Source organism: Diceros bicornis, chromosome 11 (genome assembly GCF_020826845.1).
Source record: "Diceros bicornis minor isolate mBicDic1 chromosome 11, mDicBic1.mat.cur, whole genome shotgun sequence".
Lineage (NCBI taxonomy): Eukaryota > Metazoa > Chordata > Mammalia > Perissodactyla > Rhinocerotidae > Diceros > Diceros bicornis.
Window position 1 is genome coordinate 39043869 of NC_080750.1, and position 24951 is coordinate 39068819.

The 24951-nt window shown below is 37.0% G+C and overlaps 2 protein-coding genes across 8 annotated transcripts in view; one reads left to right on the plus strand and one right to left on the minus strand.

Annotated features, from left to right (window-relative positions):
• LRBA (LPS responsive beige-like anchor protein) overlaps window positions 1-24951 on the minus strand; it is a 723014-nt gene that overhangs the window by 277896 nt on the left and 420167 nt on the right. For all 7 annotated transcript variants that reach the window (XM_058550176.1, XM_058550181.1, XM_058550180.1 and 4 more), the window contains 2 exons: window positions 22504-22650; window positions 19839-19975 (listed from right to left, as the gene is read on the minus strand). In XM_058550176.1, coding sequence (XP_058406159.1) covers window positions 19839-19975; window positions 22504-22650 — 284 coding nt within the window. The remainder of the gene's footprint in view (window positions 1-19838; window positions 19976-22503; window positions 22651-24951) is intronic.
• Window positions 14146-16356, plus strand: MAB21L2 (mab-21 like 2). The gene has a single exon (XM_058550183.1). The coding sequence runs from the start codon at window positions 14703-14705 to the stop codon at window positions 15780-15782; it is 1080 nt and encodes a 359-aa protein (XP_058406166.1). The 5' UTR covers window positions 14146-14702; the 3' UTR covers window positions 15783-16356.

Below are 24951 nucleotides of genomic sequence, written 5' to 3' on the forward strand. Positions count from 1 at the left end.
TATTGAATACCTACTATCTAGCAGGTAGTGTGTGAGGTGCTGGGAATAAGAAATCATTAAGATAAGGACTATACCTAGTTTGATGAGAAAAATTTTAGTGTAGATAATCTCAGAAGAAAACTAACCAAGCTTATTTTACCAGCACTACTTTATTTTCTTTTAAGTCAGTGGATTGTTTTCTCATTACAACTTAAAGATTTTACAATTTCAAGAGTGCAACAAATTGACACATTTATTACATTTTAGATATATATTCATACCAAAAGCATACATTCTTAAACTCCATCCTGAAAGCTCTAGTCACTTAAAATATACTAAGTAAAGCAGTTTAGGGACTTGAATATGACTAGAGTTTAGGGACCTGAAAATCTATTCCAGAACTGCACATGAGCCTTCAGTTTTAAAACACCTTAGCAGTTTTGTCAGTTGCCAAAAAACAATAACAACAAAAAATTAATCTTGGTTGGAAAAAGGGAAAGTGAGGATAATTTAGAAATAGATTTGGGTCAGAAAATATAACTCACCTCTACAAGGCAATCCAAAAGTTCTAAGAACACATAACCTTGGGCAAGTTTACTCAACCTTCCCATATCTCAGTTTCTTCATGTATAAAATAACCCTACCTCAAAGGGTTATTGTGAGGATTTATGAGTTAATTTAGGTAAAGCACTTAGAAGAGTTCTTACACACAGTAAATGCCTCATACATCCTATTATTATTGTAAAAGCATCTCTCCAATACCTGGTTAGTGAACAATATATGCTGACAAAGTAAACAATAGCTCTAAAAAAGAGAAAGTGTTCAAAAGTAGCACAATAGAAGGACAAATAGGAAGTCACAGAAATGCGTTAGAGTAGCGACCTAAGTGTGTTTTAGAAAGGAGAGGTAAACCAGAGGTCAAAATAAATAAGTTTAATTTTAAATAAATATATGAAAAAAGAAAAAGAATTATATTCTACATTTAATAAAATTTAGTTAACTTCTAATCATTTTACATTACCCTAACAAAAGTTATATTAATAATGAAGAGTATACTTCTTGTGATATAGCATTTGGAACCCCATCAATGGTTAGTTCAGCTTGTATAAGTCACAACTGATTGGACACAGTCCCTGTGGGCATGCCATTTCATCCAGCCTGGATGGTTCATTAGTCATAATTACTATAACTGTACAGCAGAGACTGCAGTTTTATCTCATCATACATCTTTGATCAAGCTGCTTCAATTTCTGCTTCATCAGCATATGAAGTTACATTATTGGAGTTTTTTATTTTCAATCAGTGATTAACACAGATTATGCTTTTTATCAAAACACGTATTTGGGTCTTCACATTTAATAGTGAGGGCCCAGATCTGACCATCATTTGACCTCTGATATTTCAAAACCACCTATATGTACATCATGAATCATCAACTGAAATCCAGTATGTTACAGAGAAAATTAAACAAAGAAAAGAACTAACCTGCATTAAAAGCATAAGATGATTGCACTTATCTAAATTTAGACTAACCATATTTGCTGCAGCTTCTCATTAAACATTAAATCGCACACCAGAAGAACACATCACACATATTTATCGTTTTGCACTGTCACTTTCAAAAGACTCATACCACAATTAGTGTTTCTCTCAAACTATAAGCTATATAAAGAAATTTTCCATGAAGCTTGAAGACAAAGTAATGTAGAAGATTGTACAAGAAGGTTAAAGAACAGATTGATAATAGATTTCACTGAACACTAAAGCATAACACACTTACTCCAGAAGGAAAATGTTGCCACAACATGGTTCAAATGCAAAATACTGAATGAAATTGATGTGTCAGGAATTTTTTTCTTCCAAGTTCTATTGGAGAACAATAGGAGACTAAAAGGTCTGTCTCACTATTTTTGTGTCTCACTATTTATGTGCAAAGTGTCCCCACTGTAGCCTGTATGAACAATCATAATCGACAGTTACATGCAGGCACTGAGGCTGCAAAAATCCCAGAGTAATTAGTGTTGTCTGAATGCAATGACATCTGTATTCTCATGGTTCTCAAGACATGTCAGGCCCATAAGATGTATATGGAAAAATATGACAAGCATTGCAAATGCCCTTCTGAAAGGTCTTACACTTTGGGGAAATGCTGAAGAAATAACATATGTCATCTTCTTTTTGTAAGCAATATATTTAAGATTAAAAGATCTAAAAAGATCTTTTGAGTCATTCATTCTCTTCTTGTAACTATAAAGCATTTATTCAGGATACAGCAATGCAGTATGAAAAAACTCTGCTGCAAGTTTGTCTCTTTAAAACTTTCTTAACACAAGTGATTCTATGCAGTGGCAATGTATGTGCCCATTCCTGTAAGTAACAAACTAGGAAACTCATCTTATTAACATTGCTTGATTTCTTCACATTTTAATTTTAAAATAATATCTCTTAGTACTGGACATAAAATAGTTTAAAATATGTTTTTAAATGCCTTAGAATTATGTTTGCATTTTTCTAATAATAGAGACTGCCAGATTGACTGCATTAAAAAGCCTTTGTTTTAGGACACAACGCTTTTGCCGAGTAGTGCCTATTGCTAAGCCCTCTCTCTCTGCCTAGGCTGTAGCAGTATGTTGGAGCATGCACTTGCTCCAAGAAAGACATTAGTCATCATTAACAGAAGCACTGACACCAAATCTAAGTGCCTCTCCACAATGACCAAGTGGCAATCATCTTTCTCTTACACTGTCACTGCTGATTAGGATTTTCTTTCATGAAAATTTAATTTGTCCCCCTTTCTTCAGCTTTTTTTTTTATTCCTGAAAAATCATTGTATTCAGGGAAGATTGCAAATACAGCAAAAGAAGCTGTACCTATAATACAGCTAATATAAAAATTATAAGATTCTCTGTGAAATATTTTATCTAATCCAACAAAATAACACAGATTAAGAGCATGATTAATAAACAGGGAAAAAAACAATGATGTTAAAAGGAACTTTGCTTTAAGAGTCTGTAAGCCTCAAAAGGTGACTAATTCAAGAGATCTGAATAAAATTTCTTTAAATATTAATTACATAATCCCAAAGCTTCTTTAAAACTAAGACTACAGTATTTCAGTAACAGTCATCTTTTACTACACTTCAAATTTGTATTCTCTAGTTCTTAAAAAAGAAGACAGGGGTATTCACACAGACATGTCACTGCAAACTTAATATTTAAGCATCCATACCCTCAGTGTGCATTAACCTGCTGGCTAGTTAAAAAAAAAAAAGGAATTTTAAGTTGCACTGGACAAATGAAAATGATTCATGTGGTCATGCAAGGTACTCCGCAGCTAGATGATACTACAGACTTGAACTCTGGTTCTGTACAATATCACATTGTTAAACAAGATATCACAGCGATAAGTTATTTAAGGAAGTTTTAAAAAACATTTACTTTTCTGTTTTATTTCAATTTGTTTAAAGTTTTCAAAAAATGTAAGCATGTGATAGTTTGCAAGGATCCTGGTACAACCCAAACTCCCACTTCTAGTTATAAATATTATCTTTTCTTTATATTACTTACATTTTGTAACAAAATAGAGACTGATTTAAATGTAAAATATCTCTAAATTATTTTATATCCCTTTTAGAACATGTGTACTTTTAGTCAAAACCTGTTACACTTTTGTGTTTATGAGAACACAAATTGTTTTCTTTTTAAATTCCAAAGCAACATAATTCATCAAACTTTAATCATTAAATTTTCTATTCTTGACTATTTTATTGTGAAAAGTAATACAAAACGAATTTGAAGGTCAAATAGAAACTGCTTAGCAGCTAATACATCACATTTACAAATGGTTCAAGGTTTTTTTCTATTTAAAATTGGTTTGCAGTTAAAACATTTAAGAGATTGGGAATTAAAAAGGATTTTGAGAGGCAATTTCTAACTGCTGAACTTTTATAACAGGGATATCATGATTCAATAAGGATCTAGTCTAAAATAAAAGCAAAATTATACCATAATAACTTAACAATTATCCTTGCAGAGGAGCTTTACAAACTATTGGCTCATTTCGTTATTTCTTAACTAAGTAAATACGTTACTTAAATTCTTGAAAGTTTAAAAGTAAACTCTAATTTTCAGAATTGCATAGAGGTACACAAATCAAAACTTCAAAAACTTACAACAATATAATTACTGACTCTATTGCTAGAACCAGTATATATTCAAGTAGAGAAGTTTAGCTCACCCCTCAACCTAAACCTCCAAGTCACTTGTCAGTTAAAGGTTGGCCGATTTACTGACCGCCTCTGGATGCATACTGTCAGTGCTGAAGGAAATATGAGAGAGGGTTGTCGCTACTGTTCTGGAGCTCATTGATAATGACATACCTGCCTCTGTCACCCATTACCCATACTACAAACTACTTAGACCTAACTGAAAAATCAATAGCCTACTTGCACTGGTTCCTGTGGCTGCCTCCTTTGATTGTCAGCTCCTGTCTAGGGTCAGCACTTACATGAAAGGGGCTGTGACTGCCTGATGCTTTCGGGACAACCTAACGATATGAAACTAGCCAACAGAACAGTAAATTCTGTCTCCCTGCCCTCCTCATCAATTAGGCTTTGACTAGGCTTGCCTGTAGAAACCTGACCTTTTAAGTTTAGGTGAATATGGACTAGCTGAACACACCACTGCCCTCAGCACTGAGCCAGGAAATCTACTGACAGGTTAAACAAAACAGAAGGTTGTAACTGTCATAATTTGCATTGCACTTTCACGCCAACAAGGGTGTTATCAGTAGGGGCAAGCCCTGGAACACACAACTCCAGCACCCTTAAGCCACACCACTCATAAATTTTCAAGTGAAGTGAGATAAAACATAAATTCACAAACAGCAATGCATTTCTCATCTCTTAGTCTTTTAGGTTTGCACTTTGCAACCCCACAAAGTATCCATCAACAACCCTCTCGGTGGTCACCTGGTACTCCTACTGCATTAACGAGAGACTTCCAAAAAACACAACATGGAAGTAAAAATAACTCAACTATGCCAATTGAAAAGCTATTTTAGAAGGAATTTATAATATAGCAGACAGATTGATTGATCTATATCTCAAAATGAGAACAATTAGATCTCAGTATGCTGTCTTTTCCTGCCTCACTTACCTCCTCCAAAAATACCCACCAGTCTAGATAAATAATAAGTTACCGCATAACTGAAAGGAGGTGTTGAAATTATTTCCTACCATGCTACTCTGATAGAGCATCTTTTACAGTTTGAAGGAAAACTAAGAACATCTGTAAAACACTTTTACGCTTGTCAGATCTTCTGATGAAAACAAGTGAACAGCATGAGAAAGTAGTATAAAACTTTACTTACTTTGGTGACTCATGTTTTGAAAACCATTTCCTTTCTTGGATCTATCTTTTAACACAACATGAATACAGTAATATTACAGTTGCTTAAAGCAATGTCATTTCTCTAAGGAGAAGACTAACCATTCTTTTTTTTTTTAAAGTTAATTGTGAATCTGAACTTTATTTGGCTTTAAGAACTGATATTTACAGAATATGTAATCTTAATGAAAATGTCAGAAGCAATGAAAGTTCATTCAATATTTTGAGAAAAACATGTACCTGCTAACCTTGTATACATGTTTAAACACATACTGTTTTTCTATACATACAAGAATACACAGCCTGTTTCATTTTCATATGTTTATGATCAACTCCTATCAAGCAATAATTAGTATACTCTTAGAATTTATTCCAATTGGCCATTTGGTTTTCCCTCACAATTGTCTCCTATCCATAATTTGTAATTTTTTTCCTTAAGTCTAAAATATGGAATATAACCATTTGTAAGCTTATTCTTTTCTATTATTTTTTCATGTTAAAAACACATATACCTATATTAGAGCAGCACTGTTTCATAGAAAGATTTCTGATTTGAAATCCACCAATAAAGATATAAACATCAACTTTAATCATGTTATGGTAGGAAATTACAGATTTCTGTATGTAGAAGAGGTAGAAAAAACTCCTAATCCATCTCCCCATTTAACAATTGAGAAAACAGTGAGTAGAGATAGCGACTTGATCAAGGTCACTCAGATGGTTTGTAGCCAAGCTTCGACAAAAATTCAGGGCTTTTTCTCCCTAGACTAATGTTCTTTAGATACTGTCATACTGTCTCCTTTTATCTTATCTATCCAGGTAAGTTACGTGACAGCAACAACTTTATATTTTTTAAAAAATACATAGCTTTGTATCATTCATTTTTAATTAATGCTACAATGTATAGAAAGCCTTGACTAATTTGCAGAAAAGATTAGAAGATTTGTAGAGCATTTAACCAACGAGGTACTATAGACCAAACAACTATTAGAAATAGAAGATCTAATTAAGTATGGTTGGAACCTTTTGCTTGTCTAATATGATGATTAACTATGCATCTGGTAGCCTTTCAGGTCCTTTGTGTGCACCTATCTCATAGCGAAGTGAAAGGGCATGGATAGTGTCTGGTCCCAGCAAGCAAATCATTTGGAAACAGTCATAGCCATAGATCAAAGATTTTTCACTCTATCTAGGCTGATTTAAACCTACCATCCCAGATTTTGTCTACAGACAGAACCAGTCAGAAAAGAAGAGAATGATTCTTTGGGATCCAAAGATAATAAGGGAAGATAGAAAGGGAAAATTCAGAAAAGAAACAGACTGGCAGAACCTTGATACACATAGGCCAAGACAGCTGTTTTATATCCTAGCTTTATTTCGGATGGTTAAAGGAAAAGTTTCCATTCCTCAGATCATCAAATATTATTTCATTTATACTACACAGATGTCTTCTATACCTAGATTAGAGCCAATGAAGGATTTTTTTTGTTGTTGTTTAACCACTACGAGGAATCAGAGAAACCTCTCAGCACATCACTTTCATTCTAATTCACAATGTTTGAAGAAAGAAACAGGCTAGATTTTTAACATTCCCATTAAAAACAACACAAAGTCCACTAAAAATTTCCTCTAATCTTAGCAGAAGGTTGATGCCAAATTACCACTACTACTACTACTACTAATATAGACGGAGCGCTGTAGAACCATATATTTTAAAATAAACTAAGATGTTTAAAAAGGCTAGTTTCCTAAAGTAAAACAAAAACCGACCCATACGATATGCTTAACTAATAATTTTAAACATAGGTCCACAAAATGTCTCACATGACCTGAAAGAAATATAGAACATAATGCCAAGTCTTATATTTTGAACTAAGTACAACTCATACTGGCATAATCTACATCCCTAATCTCAATCATCTGTTTCATAAATGTCTGGCACTGATCACAAGGCAAAGTAGAAATGGGAGTGGGGATGGATCTAAGATTCCCAAGAAATATATTCTACACATGTCAGTAGTATTATCTTATTAAACAAAGGATATCACACCTTTTTTAAACCATAAAACTTGATGTCTTGAATCGAACTGAACTGAATTGAAATCAAAAGCTTTGATTTATTTAGCATCAAGTTCAATATCGACTCATTCTGATTTTCCTGTATATCTTCTGGAAGTGATATTAAAGACCAGTAAAATCTGGTTCTTTAGGTGGAAGAGACACAAATAATAATTCACAAATTATGTAATCATTCCTTAAATAGTTAAGAGTTGGCTCTACTAAATGCACCCTTTCCTTTGTTGAAGATTATACTGAGTTATGAAAGCCAAAGTTATTTGACAGGTAAAATTTAATATTTACCTCACAGTATATTAATAAGTTCAAATTGCTGAAGGAAGGAAGGAAGAAAAGGAGACAGACAAGGCAGAGAATCTTATTCAGATTTTTCAGAACAACTTTTAACTGTACATACATGGAAATAAAAGAATGTAATTGCTACAACTCAAAAATACGTATATTTAAAATGAGAAAAAGCTAAATGATTTCTTAGTAACGCCAAAAGACATATACTAACATAAGTGAGAATACGGTAAATTCAATGAAACACCTTCTGAAAAATACTTGCTGAATTAACTTGGATTGTCTTAACATTTCATATCCTAGCTCAGTAATACAATAGTATTTACTTTTCAGTCAAGCTAAAAGCTGCTTATTTCCATTTTTCTGAATACAAGTTCTTTGCTCTATCACTGTACATTTTGTTGACATCAAATTATATATAGCTTAATAAAGTACTCATATATTCAGTTGTTATTCAACTTGGGAAAAAACTAACATATATCGTACTCTCAATTTTCTCATCTTACTAAACAATAGAAGAATTAGACTTGTAGAAGTCTAATAGGTGTAAACATCACTAATTAAATATATTATCCAAGTTAATCCAAAAAAATTTAAAAGGCCACAAAACAATACTCAAAAGTACAAAAAAGTATTTATTTTTCAGTACAGTTTGATAAGCTTACTATGCAAAGTTAAAGCTATTGCTTTCACCTGATAGAACATTATCTTAAGTTCAAACTGTTCAAATGAGAACAATACCCTTGGGTTACCCATCAAGGAGATTACACGTTTTTTTGTTTTGTTTTTAAAAGCTATTTTGTGAGAGAAAAAAAAAACAACATCAACTTGTTTTAGCAGCAAGACTGACCATTTAAAATTAATAGGCACCACAGTTGAACTGTTCAAAGAAAACATTCAATTACTGATTATTCTCTAGACTGATTCCAGAATAATAGTTATCAATAGCTGAGAAACAATCTCTACGAGACTTCAGAGTTTGGGAAAACTAGACCATTTGACAGAGAATGTGGTTGTATGTTAACTTTTAATGCAATGTGGATAGTATAATCCTGACAATTGTTGTTGTTAAATCTTCTTACAGATATTTTAATATAATTACTTCAATAAAATTTCATCAAAAATACACTAACAAATTATGTTTGGGTTATTTACTTTCTCTTTTTACTGGAATAGTTTTTAAATTCAGAGAATTTAATAGTTATTTTCCCATTTATATTTTGACCCCCTCCAAAATTTTTCTTTTAAAAACTCAAGCATTTTTATAAATATGTTGAATGATTAAGTGTATAAGAACCAAAAATTTAGCAACAGCGTAGATGTTTCAAAGTTAGATTTTGGAGGATAAGAATATATACAGGTAAACACGTGGTCCTTTGTTTTCCAAAAACTATAAATCTTTCAGAGAGTTGATTTTTTTTTAAAGTCAATAATCTGATTATTTTTTGAATACTTCTAAAATGTTTTCCCGGAAAACAAAATCATATAATCTAAAATCTGTACACTCTTTAGTAAAGATTATTGAAATACGGTATGCTATTTCTACAGATAATAAAATAATGGATATCTTTTAAGTCTCAGTGATATGATAAAGTAAAAATGCCCTGAAGTTTAACTCAGTAAACACATTTCTAAGCGAAGATCAGCAAAAAAGAAAACAGTTTAAGAATTCTGTATTCCCTGGAAATGTAAACAGGATTATAACTGTCAGATGTACAGAAGCACTGACTTCAGCCATTAGTTAGGTTTTGCTTCTGAGAAACACAACATGAACTACTGAGTCATTTCTTTTCAAATCTATACATTCCCTGCAGCAGTTCAAGCTTCATCAGCAGTGCAGAAATGTATAAAAATGACAAGCAAATAGCATTAGTTTTCTTTTTTCTCTCATATTGTTTTCCTATAAATGGAAGACAGGGTTCTTTCTCAAAGCACTTAAGCTTAGGCTAAGTCAATTGCTAAAGGAAAATAGGACTGAATTTTCTCTGCAAGAAAGTATCACAACTGGATTATTTCTTTTCAAGAAAAATTTTGAGAAAAATCAAGTCCTGTATTACCTTAGAATAAAATAAGATTAACATTCTAGCTTAACTGCCCATTATTCTTCAATTAGAAGTATGTTCAGTTTTTTAAGTATTCTGTCAACTTATCACCTTATTTTATCACCATTCATGGAGTGCCCAGTTCTGCTTCTAATTTTAAATATAAAAAGTCCCTCAAACTAAAATATTCCAATTTTCTTTTGAAAATATATTTGTATAAATCATTAAATTTTTTATTTCCAAGTTTCTGTACTCATAAGTGTTTCACTGCAAGAAGAAATTCAATTAAAAATTAAAAGTTTATTTAACCATGATCAAGTAAAAATAGGATGTAATGTGTAATCTGGCTACTCTTCTGAAATTTAAACATTCACATTTTTCAAAAACTAGTACAGTAATTGCTATAACTTGACAATTTTTTTAAGGAAACAGAAAATTTTCAGAATAAAGTTTAAACATACATATTGTAGTTTATAATAACTAAAGACACGCCCACCTCACTATTATCATCTACACTTTTATAAATGTTCCTAATGTAATTATGGTGAAGATAAAGCCTGGAGAAGTCTGAAGGTTATGGACTATCCAAAATCCAAAACAAAAAATTCAAATCACACCCTGAATATCCTCCCTCTCTTCTTTAGGAATGTCTGTAGCCAGCCCAACATCATAGGTTTGGGCAGAAGCATGCTGATGTTGGCACTGCCTAAACCAAACAAACAAGATGTTTAACAGTCAAATAAAATGTCCTGCAGCCTCTCTAATGAATTTGTCAAGGACCATCAGATTTCGCTCCCCCCCTTTTGCCTCATTAACTCAAGTATGATGAGACGGATTATAACAAGAGAATACAGATCAATCGGTCTGAAGACTTGAAGTGGCTTTTAGCCTCTAGAGTTTCTTTCTCTCACTTGGTCTCCTTTAATAGAATACCATATCTCCTGCAGAAGGGGCTGCCACTTCGTTTTAATACACCATCAAGGAGCTGCTGATGGACTTCTATACTAACACACATAAAAGCAGAGGTGACAGGGGCTCTTCAATTACAGCCTCCTCGGATACGTTTCCTCCTTCAATTATTCAACCAGAGGAAGAGCGGATCCGCAAACACATAGCTGAAGCAGCTCTTAGATAGAGCAGAGGCAGCCAGAGTGAGTTGGGGTGGGGGAGGGGGGAGGAAGGGAACTAGCAAGAGGGAGCATTATTTGCTGGAAGTGTTTAAGTTTATTGCTCGAATGATGTTTCTAATTAGTACCACGGCAATAAATTAAAGTCGCCTTTGTTTAACTGATTTATTATTTACTAGAGCATCTACCTTAGACAGGGTAAATTGGTAATGAATTGTTTTTAAATCAAAACATTTGTAACGTTTTATCATCCCTCAGTCTCTGTATGTAAAAGTGGAGAAACACGGGGACAAAGGTGCGACGAAACTTAGTCGTGCTTGACAGAGCCGGGAGGAGTGGGGTGACAGGCGAGTGTTGGCGCAAAGATCCGCGTGGCCTGGGCCGCCCCACCCGAGAGGAGAGAGCGCGTGCGGAGCGCGCTGGGCGCCTAGCCGCGGACCTGTGGCCGGCGGCGCGGCACTGGAGCCCTGAGCATGGACAACTGCCTTCACCCCCGGGGACTTTTTGCAAACACTCACTCCCAGAAGTGTCTCAGGCCAGGCCAGCCCACGCGCGAGGCATTCGCCGCTCGAGGACCAGGGACAGCCAAGAAGCGGCCACCGCCAGGGTCGGGGATGGAAAAGCTCCGCACCCTCTAGCCCCGCCACGAGTCTCCGCCCGGTAACTGCTCTCGGGAGAAGCGGCTACGGATCTTCTCCCAGCTGGTCACACAACTCCCTGCAGCCAAATGCCCCTCCTGCCCAGTAATATTTCCCAGAGCGCCGGTATGACCTCTCAGGCAATAGCTAGGTTACCGACAGAGTCAGGGCTTCCCCCATGCGCGAACCCGGAGAGGGCTGCGGCTCCTCTGGATCCATTTGCAACCAAGCGTTCTGAGACGCGAGCTGCATTCCCCAAGAAGGCTGGACCCAGCAGCCGCCCCAAGTCTTCGCGACTCCGGAGAAGTTGACTTAAGCTCTGCGTCCCAGAGTTTCGCGTATGCTTACTTCCGACTGTTCTTCCCAACTCCTGGACACTGAAAAGAGATCCTAGGCAACAAATCCAAGTGAATTAAAAAAAAAAAAAAAAAAAAAAAAGGCCAAATAGTTCTTTAGAAAAGGACTTATGGCAACAAGAGTGAAGGGGTGACAAGGTACCAGTGGTCCACACCAGACACGTAAGAAAGAACCACGAGGTCCAAGTATCTGACATCACATACATGGAGAGAAATAAACTTTCCCCATGCAATTGAATTCAGGTACACCTGGTCCGGCTTTCAGAGAGCAAGTGAAGCCCTCCCAAGGGGTTTTGCAAAAGCCGCATACCCGGTTTTGCAAAGGAAGTCTTTGCTCAAATGGCGTCATAGAGTTTTATTCTTATAGCGTTCTCAGAGAATATACCGTCCGAAATCTAACTAAAAATAATCTCATCTACTTGATTTGTCTTCAAAAGACTCAGAATCCAAACACCTGAGGTTCATACATAAATCGTCAATACTAAGCAAGTCAGAAACACTGTTAACAGCTTTTTTCATTCAAAAGTACCAAAAGGCTACAATAGGTACAGCTTGAAAGGATAACACATATACTAAAAGCACACCCATGCGTTTCATTGAAATGCCAAGGGAGGAGTGAAGCCATCTGTGTAATCAATAACAGGATAGTTATAGATTTTTGCAGCAATGAAGTCCTTTAAAAGCAAGAGTCAATTATGAAAATAAAATTATTTTACAAGTGAAACTCTGTACTGCCTGAGAATATATTCAAAATTAGATTTACATTAACATTTTAAGAAAACTTTAACTCAGGTTCACATTTACCTCCCTTCATTTTTGTTAAGTTTAAAACAATTTTAGTGGCTTACTATAATTTAAAGGTATATCTAACAAAATTTTACCATATACAAATTTGCACCATTTCTCACAACTAAAACATATTTTCTAATAACTAGTTCTTGTAATAATAAGGTAATAGTATTAAATATATCTGAATGTTAATTATGAAGTAATTATCAAACAAAGTGCTTGCACTCTTTCTGCCCTGCCCTGTTTTTCAACAGCATATGGAAATTACTGAAAAGAGATTTATGGTCATAAACCCTCACCCCATAACCACTCCCTCCCCCCATACATGTATACAGCAATTGCTCTGGCTCTTGGCAACAATGGGAGGGGATGGGAAGAGAAGGGAGGAAGACTTTGCCAGAGGGGAAAATCTAGAAAAATTTAGGTCCTTTCCCAAATTCACCTTCCTCCTCCCATTTGCCTTCAAGCAAAAGTAATTCTGTTAGAGTTTGCACCTTCTTCACCATGTTGATAGGAAAAAAAAAAAAAAGTGAACCTTTCTGAACCACTGCTACTCTCCCTCGGTTACTCCAGCCATCTCCAGGAAGTCCCTTCTATATAGACTCTCTTTTTCTTCCTTGCAACTGATAAGAGAGGAGGATAAAGAAGAGGGGGCTGTAAAATGTGTGTGAGCATTTGACTTCTACTATCTCCTCCTATTTTCTTACTTCTCTCTTTACCCCCTTTCTTTATCAAGTGCAGCGGTGGCTGCTACCGTCTGCCAAGCATGCCTGTCTTCTCTCTCGGATTGGCTAAAGCACTGACAGCTCGGATAGCGATTGTAGGAACTGAAGCTCCACCCCCCTCATGATGGCACTGGACCATTCATAAACTAAATAACTCCAGGAAACAGCAAGGCAGAGAAAGAGAGAGAGAGAAAGTGGAAGAGGGGGGAGAAAGAGAAAGAGAGAAAGGGAGGGAGTAAAGGAGGGAGACGGAGGGAGAGACGGGAAGGGAGGGGGGAGAGAGAAAGAGAAAGGGAGAGAGATTAGGAGGAGAGAGAGAAAGAGAGAGACGTCGGAGGGGAGGTGGGAGAGACGACTCAGAAAGTCGAATCTGCACAAGCAACCTAAAGGGGGAGGAGAGGAAAAACCCTTGAATCGTTACAACTAAACCCCAGATGCAACGCAAGCAACGACTTCGTCACACTAAAACAGATTTTGTGAGGGCTAAAATTATAAATTACGAAGCAGAAATGAATATCAAACAACTTCCAGCGGTTTGCACCTAGAGAAAGACAAGAAGAACCCACTGCAAACAAACAAACCCAGTCCAAACAACGCCTCCAGTAGGAAAAGAGGAAAACTGCTACACCACGACCCCCTAAGCAGAAACCAGACCAACACGCTGAGAGTGCGGGGCATCTGCAAACCTCCGAGTGTGCGGTGAACTGAGTTGCACTTCGCTGCTCTCTGGACATTAATTACATCCTTCACCTTCCATTTGGGGGAGGGTGAGGAGAAAGGCACTCACCTACGCTTAGTGAAGAAGTCCTACCAGCGTGGGAGAGAAGTTTTAAGAATGAAACATCGAATGTTTCACTTTTATTTTTAAATTTACTTTGGCACTTAAAAGACCTAATTTCCAGATTTCTGGGCAATCTCGGCTGCAGACATCTAAGCGTAACCTGAATTTTTCTCTCACCCTTTTTTTCTCCTTCCCCTTCATCTCTCCCGCACATCTTTATTTTACATATCAAGAGAAAGCAAAAAAAAGTCTCAGCAGATATTTTTCTTTTTCAAAGATCACCTTTTCTCTTATTTTCTGGAGAACAAAAAACGGTTTCGAAAGCGGGGAAAGAAAGAGCAAGCCGGCTGGCTGTAGCATCAGCCGGTCAGCCCAGGTGGAAAACAAGAGTGAAAGTGGGGCTTAGGGGGAGCGCACCGCCTCGTCCGCCAGCCGCAGGGCCACCATCAGCGCGTGAGCCTTGGATCCCTCAACGTACTGCGAGACGCCGGTGTATAGCCCGGACCTTTGCCCCAACATGATCGCCGCCCAGGCCAAGCTGGTCTACCAGCTCAATAAATACTACACTGAGCGCTGCCAAGCGCGCAAGGCGGCCATCGCCAAGACCATCCGAGAGGTCTGTAAGGTGGTCTCGGACGTGCTAAAGGAAGTGGAGGTGCAGGAGCCTCGCTTCATCAGCTCCTTGAGCGAGATCGACGCCCGCTACGAGGGGCTGGAGGTCATCTCGCCCACAGAATTCGAGGTGGTGCTCTACCTAAACCAGATGGGCGTCTTCAACTTCGTGGACGACGGCTCGCTGCCCGGCTGCGCGGTGCTCAAACTGAGCGATGGGCGGAAGCGGAGCATGTCTCTCTGGGTCGAGTTCATCACAGCGTCCGGCTACCTCTCCGCGCGCAAGATCCGCTCACGTTTCCAGACGCTGGTGGCTCAGGCGGTGGACAAGTGCAGCTATCGGGATGTGGTCAAGATGATCGCAGATACCAGCGAGGTCAAGTTGCGCATCAGGGAGCGCTACGTGGTGCAAATCACTCCGGCGTTCAAGTGCACGGGTATCTGGCCTCGCAGTGCGGCACAGTGGCCTATGCCCCACATCCCCTGGCCTGGCCCCAATCGGGTGGCGGAGGTCAAGGCCGAAGGGTTCAACTTGCTCTCGAAGGAGTGCTACTCGCTGACCGGCAAGCAGAGCTCTGCGGAGAGCGACGCCTGGGTGCTACAGTTCGGGGAGGCTGAGAACCGCCTGCTAATGGGCGGCTGCCGAAACAAGTGTCTCTCGGTGCTGAAGACGCTGCGGGACCGCCACCTGGAGCTGCCAGGCCAGCCGCTCAATAACTACCACATGAAGACGCTGCTACTGTACGAATGCGAGAAACACCCGCGGGAAACGGACTGGGACGAGGCGTGCCTCGGCGATCGGCTCAACGGCATCCTGCTGCAGCTCATCTCCTGCCTGCAGTGCCGCCGCTGCCCTCACTACTTTCTGCCCAACCTCGACCTTTTTCAGGGCAAGCCCCATTCGGCCCTGGAGAGCGCTGCCAAGCAGACCTGGAGGTTGGCCAGGGAAATTCTCACCAATCCCAAAAGCCTGGACAAACTATAGGGTGCTGGGGACTGCTTGAAAAGCGACACAAACGGGAATGCTCTCAAATACACAACACAACACAACAACTCAGCGACAGAGTGGAAACTCCGGACACAAACTTTTATGTAAGCCACCTGAAACAGGAACCAGGCAGAAGACCTTCGTTAATTAACAAGCAAACAAAAAGAGAGCAAACCAACCACCAACCAGATTCTTGCACAAAAGTGATCGTTTTCTTCCAAACAATGTGAAATTAAAAGGTCACACAAAAGAAGCAATCGGGCTTTGCCACCACAAAATGAAACCCAAGGTACATTTTCAAATCAATGTATAGTAGTTTCTCCCTTTTTCCTTCTCTCCCTCTGTCCTTTCTCCCTCTCCTTCTCTCCTCCTCTCTTTCATTTCATTTTGGGTTGCCTGAATGTTGTCACCAAGTGAAAAAAAGTATTTAATTATATGTAAAATTTCTCTTTTAAAAAGTTTTGCTGATGTTAAGTGTATCTCAGTGCCAATGTCAGACTGTGTCCCTCCCTCCCTCGCACCTCTACCCTCACCCTAAGCAGTCTTGTTGAAAACAGTAATAAAAATATTACTTTACATTGTAATTGCCTGTTTGTGGATTGTTCTTAAATAAAGGCAGGTGAGATCAGCAATTTATAATTTACAATGTAAAGATGTGAACTTGAGGAACTAAATGCAAGAAGCTTCCATTTGAACTCTAATTTGCAAAATTTACAACTACAGCGTATTTAACCATACAAGTTCCCACAAAAACCCTTAGAAAAGAGAAAATACTAATTTTACCCAACTATAATATATATGTTTGTTCTGTAGATTTTAATATTAAAAGTAATATCTTAATTCACACTTGAGAAAAGAACAGATTTTGTTTGCAAGAACAGATTGTGATCCTAATTTTTAAATTAGAAAAAAATTATTTCACATTGGAAATTAAGAGATTTGCTTTCTTATGCCATAATTTAAAAAAAAATCCACTCTAAGTGTGAATTACAAAGGAAATATTTATGGCTGTTTTCTGAACAGTTAACACAATCAGTTGATTCTTTTCCTTCAATCATTTGTCCTCTTTAAGCTTTAAATAACAAAAACTTAACAAATCAACCACACCAAAAGAGAATAAAATGGTTAAAGAAATAGCCCTTTCCCCCAGGAAATGGTCATATGAACAATCCAGATTTATAAATTACTTCAGTTTTTCAAAATGGCTTAGCTATAAATGCCATAAGTATGAATACTTTTTATCAAATTCTCAGAATTATTCACAATTATTCTGAAGCTGCTTATAGGCAACTTAAACAAAAAAGGTTTTGATACTATTTTTATGACCAAAGAAAAATTACTGTTTCGAGAATTTACATATAGGAAAAGTATGTTCGTCCTCTTTCTATTTTTTTAACATAACAATCCAATGTACTGGTTTCAATGTTTCACCTTTAACAAAGGTTTCTTTTTCATACAAGGAAATAACTGATTAGAAAATAGAATAATCAGTAAAACTGAAAGCATCACAAAAGAACTGGTTTGTCTTTATCTTGGAGGTAACTATACACTCCATTAGATATGCTAATGATGAGGCACAGGTTGAGAATACATGTCAGATGTGACCCTTTAATATTTAAAATTTATTCTTTGAATTAGCCCAGTTTTTAATTTATTAAGAAAATCTATGAATCAGAGATACACAGAAAAATGTTCTAAACAGCAATTTTAAAGATCAGAGGAAGAAGTTGAGTGGGGGAGGGAGTGTATGGAGTGATGAGCTTCAGGATGGCAGAGATGGATGAAAAACAAGAAAGCTACTCAGGACTCTGAACCTAGTTCACTTAATTAAATAGGCTCAAGTTTTAAGATTTCCTGGCAAAAATTCCCTATTAAGAATAGTTCTGTGTTAGAAATATAAACTTTGATCTTCTCAGTTCTGAAATCATCTCCACTCTTTCAACCTATATTATATCTTTCTCTGGTCTCTCTTCCTGTAGATGTAGAACAAACTCACTGGAATACTAAGTGGTTCAGACAAATACACTAATTTCTTTAAATAATATAAAATTAATTTAATCTCTGGGGGAAATGTTCTGATTTTTAAGAACATTTTCAAAGCAAGTAGTAGGTGCTTACATTTACAAAGAATGATTTAAGGGCACAGTGTTTAGTTTAAAAGATAAAAATGCCATCTTAAAACAACTTTTTTTTTCACTCACAAAAGTATTTACAGCATTAGACACATATCTCCCTCCAATTATCCCAGGAAAAAAGTTTTTAAGTCTTGACAAGAAGAAACAAAAATTCCCCAAATTCAGTATCTTTTTTTCCCTCCTTATTTAAGTTAATGCAGGTATCACCAACAAAAAAAGAATAACACTGCAGCAATACAAGTGTCCTCATTTACAAAATACCTTAAAGAACCAATGTCTATACAAAATCAAAAATTCTTCTAATAATTGGCTGAAAAAATTTTAAGAATATAAATTAGCAGAAGTTTTGATTTCTGTAGCATTAAGCTGGTTGCAGTGGTACAAGATCACTTCTGTGATTAGACTAAAAGATCCTGTATTGCACTAGCAACAGGGGATAAAAAATTAATTTAATGATGCTGCATAGAATAAAATCAGAAAAAAGTAAAAGTTATAACTTCCCCAAAAAGGAGTAAATAACTTCAAACAGCCTAATCGCAAAGATTGGCAGAGGTTCTAATATTGAGAACAATTCATTAGACACCTTTAAATTAAGTCACATTTTAGATTTTAAGCCATGTATGTCCAAAAGCGTAACAGAATATTCTGAATTAAATTTCAGCCTCTCAAACTCACAAACTACCATAAATTAGAGAGTTCAAGTAATTTTGGTTACCTTTCTCTCCCAAAGAAACTAAAATACATTTTCAGCCATTTCAGACATGCAACAACGTAGAAAATTTTTCTAAGTTGATGTAATTTCAGAATTAAAGTTTCCTCTACCTTAGATTAGCTGAATTATCAAGCTCAAAACAATCAGTTCCATCATAGCCTTCCTTTCTTACAGTCTACCAAATCCTGTCTTAATAAAGGCAGCAAGCAATTCTGAAACAAAGTGCTAGAAACATACATAAGACAAGAGATGATTTGTTTGTAAAGTTTTTAATAAAACATTTTTATTAAGAACTACTTTGAAATACTTCTAAATCACTAAAATTTAATAATTCACATAATTACAAAACGAAAGAACCTCTTACCAATAAACTCAGAATATATATGTGTATGGACACACACACACAAGCTATCAGCCTGTAAAATAAATTATTCCATTTTTTAAAACCATTTCTCTTTCTACACGTTGCTTATTTTGCTCATTTTAAAAGAGACTATTTCCTCTCAGCACAAATTCTACCATTCACTTTCACGAAATAACCCAATTTTGGCTTTATGGCTATGCCACAAATGTCTCTTAGTAAAATAAAGTTGCCAAGGTCTGAAAAGTAATCAGAAATACATTTTAAAGGGGAAATTACATTTTCATTTAAGAATAGGAAATTATGCTGTGCCTTGTAAAATCAACTACAGGTAATGGGAAACAGAGGTATCTCACACACACACACACAAGACGTGCTTACGTGCACGACAGAGTAGTAAGTCATGAGGACAAAGCAAGGAGAGTGATATATTGGTATTATATCTAGAAGATATAAAGGCTAAACAAAATAATTCCACTCTCAATCTCACTGAATTTTGTAGCTTAATTCACCCTGGCTGGACCCTTTGAGGCAAAATATATTTATAGGCCATATTCCCCGAGGTTCTCCCCCCGCCTCTGAATGAGCTAATGATAAATGCAATTAAGTGGAAATTGTTTTTGAATCTAAATGAACTTCAATAATCTAACTAGCTGGTAAGGGAATCATAAGCTAAGGAAGATAGTTGCCTTGCATATAGTCAGAGGCAATTCAGCAAGAAATTTACCCTAAGTCTGTCAGATTTTACCAATGCCAATCACACCCAACAGCAGCCCACCATCCCATTATGAGAAAAAAAAAAAAAAAAAACCCATAGAAATGAAACCCACTCCTCATCTTCTCACCTTGGGGTCAATTTTCTTGAAGTTAGGATCCTCTTCATCCACCTCGAAATAGAGTTCGGAGGAGGTGACAGAAAGTGTGCCCTTTACTACAACAGATGGTGCCACCAGCTGAGCTGGTGTGCTCAGGCTAACAGGACCTGCCAAAAGGAAAAGATAAGCTGCACAAGTTGGAATGACAGTTTTCAAAAAATCCAACAGATTCAAGCAGTAATTTTATTTAATTTTTAAATTCTCATCTCTAGCACCAAATTGCCTGCTAACTCCTTCTACACTTACAAATTCTGTCCACCACAAATCTTCCTCTGAAAATGCAGTTAGGATTCTCATACTAAGAGATTTTAGGCAGTTAATGATAACAGTAAACTAGGATACAATTATTTTATAGGAGTCTACAAAGCTTCGGTCTAATCTCCCGGTAAGAAGGGCTCTGCCTAAATAAATCCATCCACATTCCATTTAGAAAACAAGCCTCAGGCTATCAAACAACATGGAACAACAACTAGGAGCAAGGAAGACTCAATAGGCTTCCAGGGCCAGAGGTTAGCTTCGAGCTTGGCTGAGGCATGATTACAAAAAGATCACTGGCTTATTAGTGAAGTAAGAAACATTAAACCATATTCTCTGATAAAGATTTTGTACCAGGTTGACGCAAAACCTCTTCCATAACAACATTACCCCATGAAAAACTGGTAAAAATACTTCTTTTCTAAGCCTGCCTTTCCACTGTTAAATATTGTTCAATGCTTCCAAATCTAATATTAGTGTAGTTCAGGGACTCTGGGAGTAAACAGCTGGAGGGTGGGTTTCTAAGTGAATGAATTTTTATTGAAATAATCAAATCTCCACAGGGCTTATCAAAGAGACAAATCAGCCTGCTACTGAAAACAATAGATTCACTACAGATAGAAGAGCATAAAGTATACTAGAACTAAACCTAACATAAGGACTAAAGATAATAGCTATATTATATACATATTTAGGTAGAGATAGATGCAGTAAAGAATTTGAAATCCTATGTCAATTCCTTATTGTACAATCCTATAGGTGAAGAAAACAGCAAGAGAAGATTGGCACTTGTAGTTCTGAATTAATATAGTGCCTATAAAGACAGTACACCTATTCAGGTAATCAATGGTTGAATAAGTGTTTCAAAATTCAGATGAATTGACATTTCCATCGATTGTTAGAAGGGTGTTGGTCCTTAATCTCACATCAATCTTAATGTGTGCCAGTAGGACAATAGAAGGGATGCTCTGAGGAGATCAGAGCAGGTTTTGCCCTCTATTCCCAATGTACAAATACATTGTGTTTGCAGATGGGCAGCAGATAGCTGCAGAACAGCCATGATTTCCCAAAGCTCATCCCTATAAATGGATGAAATAAGCAGCTATGTGTTCTTTTGCTGTCTCCTTTGCCCTCTGTACATTAGCATGTAATCCTGAGAAGAAATAACATTTTTTCAATCACTCTCAGACATTCAATTACAGGGTAAGCAGACAGCTGCAGGAGCTAGGGCAGACTAGGTCCTACAGAAGACCCCTGACAATTTCCACTTCATTTCTAACCCACACCACTTTATTAGTGTGGATTACTTCTTAATCCTATTGCCATTGTCAAGATTATATAATTAAACTCCCCTTTCACCTCTATTACTGTATGAATGTATTACTAGTAGCAAGAAAAGAAGCAAAATAAAGGAGAAAGAAATGGGTAAATGGATGTGAAGAAAAAGACTACAGAATGGCAGTGTCGCAGTGTCTACCTTATTCTCTACTCCTGCCCGAAATCCCTTAACATTATGCTCCAATTAATTTTATTTCACTTTACAGAGAGGTTTACGGTCATCAGAGAAGATACCATCATCTACTTTTGCTTTTCGTTATCCTTCATTGCATAGTAGCCCAGGTTACAGATATGTAATTAAATAAAAGATTTCTGATACCTTTTCTCTTAAATTAAAATGATCAAAATAGAAGATTATATAATCTTCACCTATAGAAATTGTAGAATCTTTCAGACTTTCCTCCTTGAGGAACAGAGCCACAGGTATTAAAGAAAAAAAGCCATTTAATGAATGACTAAAATTTCAGGCTAAACAAGAGAATTTTTCCCAAAAGGGAAGTAAAACTGAAAATCTGCAGAGTGCAAATCAAAATTCCTACATCAGATAAAATATGTGAATCCCATGAAAAGCCACAGCATTCTTGGAATGGATTTTTTGAGAGAGGTAAATGTATATGCAGCCTGTTCACTAAGACCTGTATATCAAAACAAATAGCTCATCTGCCTCCAAGCTTTATTTACAAAACAACTGGCAGAATTTTACTTATAACTCTCATTTTATAGAGATTAGGTAACTCCCTTGGGATGGGTGAACCAATTTTGTTTTGTTGTTGCTGCTTTTAAACTTTTTTTCTTTTTCAGTGAAAATTATTCGTCAAAGAAAAAGATGAGTAGGGTAAAGAGACTGAATAAAATAGAAAAATAAAGAGGGAAACAGTGTTGAAGATTAGGGGGAAATGTTTGGAAGACCAAAAACAACCTTTATTTAATGTAATTGTGGGTGTAAACTTGGTAGTCCTAGCCGTCACAGTTGAAAAAGTAAGTAATTAAATGCTTATTGGCCCAGAGCTAGCTAAAATATCCACACAACCACTGAATTTACCAGCAAGGTTCTCTAAATCTTTCTCATCCACGGATGACAGAGTATCGTCGTCGCCTTCCAAGAGGATCTCGTTTTCTGAGTTCTGATTTCCTAAAGCCTGACTCTTGATGGACTGTTTTCCTTTAGCAAGGATATCTTCATCTGCAGCTGAAATGAAAAGGAAACAAAGCTGTCCATCAGCTCTGAGAAGAGTACTTTGGCAAAGGGGCAGGGAACTGAGGTAAGGATAGGTGGCCAGAGTTGGTTAATCACTTTTACACAGAGAGTCATCCATGGTGGGGAAAGTGACTGGGATGGCACACATGCTCCTTCTGACAAACGTGATTCCCCAAGCCTAGTCTAACGTTACCCTGAACAAGCACCCTAATCCCATTAAATCTGATCCCTGCGCCGTTCACCGAACCATTTATTTACTTATAGTTAAGGCAGGAGAGGGTTCAAAGCAGCACATTATTTTGGAAATTTGTTAGTAGAAAAAATGAGAACCTAGTTTTGGAAACAATACCTACTTAATACTGAAAAATAAGAAAGATTGCTTCATTCCTGCGAATAACATTACACTGACAAACATTTTGGAATGGTTGGGGAGTGGCTGTGGAGGAGAATTCAGAAGCAGGAAAGGTCAGAGCTAAGAGAGATTCAGAGCCAATGAAGATTTAGGCCAGATACTGAAGCCATATTACTGACACTAATAAAGCTACAGCAGCTCTTAGAAGCTGCAATCGCTCCCTCATCACTCCATCCTCCCTCTTTTCTTCACATTGCCCTTGCCCGCATTTCACCCCACCCGCACCCCCACTTCAGCCCTTATACAAACATCCAAGAGCAAAGCAGTGTGGAAACTAAGTGGAGGCTCAAACACTACCTCCTCCATGTGTTTAAACTAAAGGGCTAAGACACCCCGGGGGCAAACATAACAGAAAGGCAGGGACGAGAGGCATCTGGGCAAAAAGCCTCACGTGGCCTAAACTGGAGCAGCCTGTGGAGAGCAGCAGCACCAGACTCGCAGGCACTGTGACAAGGCAGCCGGAAAGGAGAGGAAGGAGGGAAAGGGTACACCAAATCTAGAGACTGAAAAAGAAGCCCTGCGGAGCACCTACAGCTGACAATGGAACCAGAAAGAGGAGCAGAAGGGCAGCAGAAAGGAGAAAACACTGAAACTCAAAATTCTGACTTCAAAACCCCATATCCCTCCAGAGTGACTCCCGTTGCTTTGAGCTTTCTCCTTTAGAAACACATAAAAGCAGATACTAACTTCTGGATTTTGATTTTTAAAAAGCTCATAGTATCACATAAGGGAAAGTTTAGAATCTTCGCTCCACCACCGACATTCCCGGTTTCCAGCCCGGGAAATCCCAGAGGTAAAGCACCTGATCCACACAGGCAGCAGCTATTGATATGGAAATCAGACGGCTAGGCTTTTTGCCTCACTGCAGTTTCTGCCTAGGCATAAGGCCCCAAACCCAGACAGGATAAAGCACTCAGTTTGCAGTAACATGACTAACATTAATCTATATAATTTATTATAAATAGTTAAAGTACAGGTATGTTACCTGGTTAACTTGACAAATCAAAGCTTCTTTGAGTTTAATAGGTATGGTTATGGGTAATGTTAAAGGTAAAAGTTTATTTTTATCATATTTATTGTGAGTTCACCATGTATATCATTTATATACATTACTTATGGCACTACTTAAAAGAACATACGGGCTTTCTGTTAAATAAGGAAGTCATGGGAAGAAGCTATCCATATTTAGCTTTGAATACCCTCTATGGGTAAATAAAATCTTATTTTCCCTCACACCCACATACACCAGAGTATGCTGCACACACATGAAGGTCTCAATAAATATTTGAAAAAGCTTTTAAGTACCTAATTAAAATAGCTTTATTTTTTTAACAGCTCCAAAGAAATACATCAAAAATCCACTGATTTTTAGGAAAATAGCAGTATAAGTTTTTATATCATTGTTTATATTTCAAGTATTTATATTTCCTTACTCTGAAGTCATAAACATTGCTCTTAGCCCAAACATGATCTTTTCTAATTTACTATCAATTTTACTAAAAATAAATTGGTCACTGAGAAATACAAGAAAAATCACCATCTTCTATATTTTCTTATAAATTATAATAAATTAACAGTTGCCAGTCGGATTTTAGTACAAAGTCAGTATGTTACATTCTCATTTCTTGAATTTACAATACCTTCTTCAAAGCATAAATAATAATAATGCTAATATTAAATAACACTTATCATGTGCCAGGGAGTGTTCAAAGCACATTCATATTTAACTCATTTAATTCTCATAAACCCTCTGCTAATTTCTCCTTTTCAGATAAATAAACAGACTCAGAGAAGTTACATAACTTGCCCAAGGCAACACAGCTAGTGAGAACTAGAGTCAGGATTTAAACCCAGCCAGTGCAGCACCAAAATCTGGGCTA